The sequence below is a fragment of the Larimichthys crocea genome, chromosome XIII, assembly GCF_000972845.2.
Source record: "Larimichthys crocea isolate SSNF chromosome XIII, L_crocea_2.0, whole genome shotgun sequence".
Taxonomy (NCBI): domain Eukaryota; kingdom Metazoa; phylum Chordata; class Actinopteri; family Sciaenidae; genus Larimichthys; species Larimichthys crocea.
In genome coordinates this window covers 22,516,881-22,520,315 of record NC_040023.1, presented here as the reverse complement: position 1 = coordinate 22,520,315, position 3,435 = coordinate 22,516,881, and the positions used below count along the sequence as shown (strand labels likewise).

Below are 3,435 nucleotides of genomic sequence, written 5' to 3'. Positions count from 1 at the left end.
TCTGTGGTAGGAAGTTACTTTCCTCCCACCACATCCTATCATGATGGGCCAAACGCTGCTGCATATAAAGCTGATAAAAGATAAAGGACTTCTTGAGAAGCAACCCTGGCCACATGTTGTGCAGCGCTTTCACTTCAGCCCACCATCTGAATTAAGACCCCTCCTGTTTAAATAGCTCTCTGTATCGTACTCCATACTTTTTTTTTTAAATCCAATTTCAAGAGCCTTCTCCCCAAAGTGTAGTGCTCCAACACATTGTTTGGCAATGCCATACTTTTCCAGACCTCCTCTTTGTTTTTAGACAGTGCAGATTTATTTCTCATTGTTTTATAGCTCTGACTTTAGGCCAACAATATTAATGATGCTGGCATACAGAGTCTCCCAGAGGCAAGTATTTTGCAGTGTGCTGTTGGATTTGCTGACTTTTTCTAAACTTTCTCTTAGCATTTTGTGTTTGTCCATAATTCTGATGTCCTGGAAAAGGGGGAAAAAAAATCTGTTTTCATTCATCTCTGTCTATAGTACACCCTCTCTAAACCTCGCTCCCTGGCTATTTCGCCATCCACATAGGCAATATGCTCTTTTACTTCATTCCCCTCACACTGTTATCTCTTTCTTCTATTTGCTCCTCGGTTTTCTCCCACCACCTCCCATTTCTTTACATCTATACCTTATCCTCCAGCTGCTTAACCCTCTTCCTCAGCAAGGTATTCTCTCGCTCTGTATCTCTCAGCCTCTTCTTGATGTCCTCATAGGCAGTGACCAGGGCGAAGTGGGAAGCGACAGATTCATCGCCAGCACACACCGATACAGGACTCTCTCCAGCAGCGGTGTAGGCCGTCTCATGTTTAAGGATGCAAATGTCATCATCCACTGCCAAGGGCTCCATGCCTGCACAGGCCTACTCTGTAGCAGATAGAAGACCTGGGGATTAGATGAAGAGTTTCACTGTCAGTGATAAATCTCTTAAGCAGTTAGCACCTGCAGTACCATCGTGAAACATTTATGGCCTTACATTTACAATATACTGACTTGTGAAGTAGCTTTATAACTAGTTCCTGCATATCATTATGACATATGGAATATCCCACAGATCTTTCTGCAGTCAAACAGTGTTCCAGTGCTGTAACTTTGTTCGGATGATGACACTGAGTCTCTACAGGTGGCACTCTCCTCTCGGTGCATGCCTGCTAATGAACGGCCTTCTTTTTCTTCCATACAAACCACTGCTGTGGGAAATGCATCATTTCCTATGTACTTTTTAACAAGAAAAAAGCTACCATAGCTAGAGTGTTTAAGCTGAATCAGATCAGATTAAACATTAACAATCTCTTGTGGGAGACTGGTTTGTTGGGGCACTAGTATTTTTAAACTCAAACCTGTTTGACTGTCACACCCAAACAGGTGTACACAGTCAAAGCGCTTTATATATGTTGTGTAGTCTAGATTTGAAAGGAAACTGTGACTATGTGGCAGAGTTTCATTCTTAAAATTTATTGAGGTTCAACAAATTGCAGCCCTAATCGCAATCACCTAATCTTAAAAGGACCTAATGGAGTTGTATTATTGGCAGCTACATTCAATCATCAAACATCATCAGCGGACATATGGATGAGTCCGGGGCTGCCACCATCAGGCTTAGCTTGCAATAACAGATGTACTTCCTGTGCAAAGCTGACTCCTGTGGCTTGTTTTAATACTTAATTCACAATCATTTAAAAAAATATGTGAAACGGTATGCAAACATGTAAAATAATCAAATCCTAAATCTGTGTGAGATGATTTGTGCACACTATATTTTAGAAAACGAGGCCTTGGATCCAGAGCTGCTTGCCTAATGATCATGCACATGACATGTATATACAAACCCATACTAGTAAACTTTGACAGTGCACAGGTGCAGACAACAGTACGGGCCTGTTGACACAGGGATGTGACACAGTCCAGTTGACTCTCAGCTAAAATTACAGTACTCCAGCCAACCTACCCGAAACACACTTAACCTAAACCTAGACCCACACACACACACACCCTCCTTGATCTTTTGGCTCAGCAGCAGTAACGGTGCAGCTAACGCTAGTTGATGATGTCAGCATGCAATGATGCAGCAAACACCGTGGAGCCAAGTTTTTAACTCTGAAGGCCGAAAATAAGTTACAAGAGAATAACTAGACAGGCTATTGGATCCATGTCATGGATACAAGTCAAGCAAAACACAAACGGAGAGCCACTGACTTCAGAAAAGAAAAAAGAAAAAAGGAGACTGGCATGAAATCGAAAGTGACCCCAAGTACTCAAATCGAAAGTCAACGTGAGTCCAAAACAAGGCACGAAGAGCAACGTCACGTCGTTACAGTGCCCTTCATACAACACGAGAGCTAACAGCTAACCGGATAATGTTAAAGCCACGACGATCATTTCCTCCAAAGAGACGAAGACGAAGAGCAGCCACAATCAGGATGTAAACAATCAATGAATCTCGTTTGTATAAGATGCTAACGTGTGGTGTTAGCTTCCGTGATCTGTGTTGACAGCCGACAAAACGCCCCGACAGGCACTTCCCATGTACGACCCGAGAAGGATTAACACATTCAGTAGACACTGCCCTGGAGAAACATAAAACATGCAACAATAGCCGCGGTGATTTAAAAGCATCGATCTGTTATGATGATAACACTTAGCTAGCGCTTAGCTAACGTCTCCTGGCTATTTGTAGCTAGGTGAAGCAAAAGCAGTCGATTATTTGACACTCTCGACTCTCACTGACCGTGTTAGATGCCGTCCTCACTCAGGTGTCAGTTAGCCAAACAGGATTATCATTTATTCTTGAGAAAAGAAGACCTGTTCCTGGCAGTGAAACAAAGAGACGAGGCTGGACACTCGCACCGTGTCAGGACTGACAGGTGTAGAAACAAAAACTTCCGGGAGTCACTTGACTGCTGGAGTCCTTTCAAAATAAATGCACGGCGTTAATAGAAGTATATATAACATTATTTTACGTGGCAAACTAGTGTCATTGTAATTGCGGTAACACAATGTGGAAGAAGGCTATGCTGCATTAAAAACAGTTCAGACAAAATAATACACAGACTAAGAAAACAAACAAAAAAGGAGTCGATAGTTAAGGCTTCCAGTCGGACTAATTAAGACGAGGTAGGAGGCTGCAGTCTTATATTGGAAGGTTGGACTATCGTCTATCTGTCAAATATTTTTTAATATTTGTTTTTTCTATGTATAAGGTTACGTGGGAATATTTTCGGATGGTGGTGTCAGGGTAAACGTAATGGATTCATGAAAACATTATCATATCTTACTTTTTCTAAAATACCAATTGTACCCAAGTCCAGAACCAAAATGTTGGACAGCACTTTCATATCATATACGTCTATGAAAATAACAAGAAACAAGCAGTGAGAATCATTACATTAAGATAGG

At 41.7% G+C, this 3,435-nt stretch overlaps 1 protein-coding gene across 2 annotated transcripts in view; it reads right to left on the bottom strand.

Annotated features, from left to right (window-relative positions):
* azi2 (5-azacytidine induced 2) overlaps positions 1 to 3,149 on the bottom strand; it is an 11,667-nt gene extending 8,518 nt beyond the window's left edge. Inside the window, exons 1-2 of one of the 2 annotated variants that reach the window (XM_027286413.1) lie at positions 2,768 to 3,149; positions 671 to 924 (exon numbers count right to left, since the gene is read on the bottom strand). In XM_027286413.1, coding sequence (XP_027142214.1) covers positions 671 to 889 — 219 coding nt within the window. In that variant the 5' untranslated portion in view covers positions 890 to 924; positions 2,768 to 3,149. The remainder of the gene's footprint in view (positions 1 to 670; positions 925 to 2,767) is intronic. The other variant, XM_010737904.3, reaches the window with a different exon arrangement.
* Between the last annotated feature and the right edge of the window lie 286 nt (positions 3,150 to 3,435).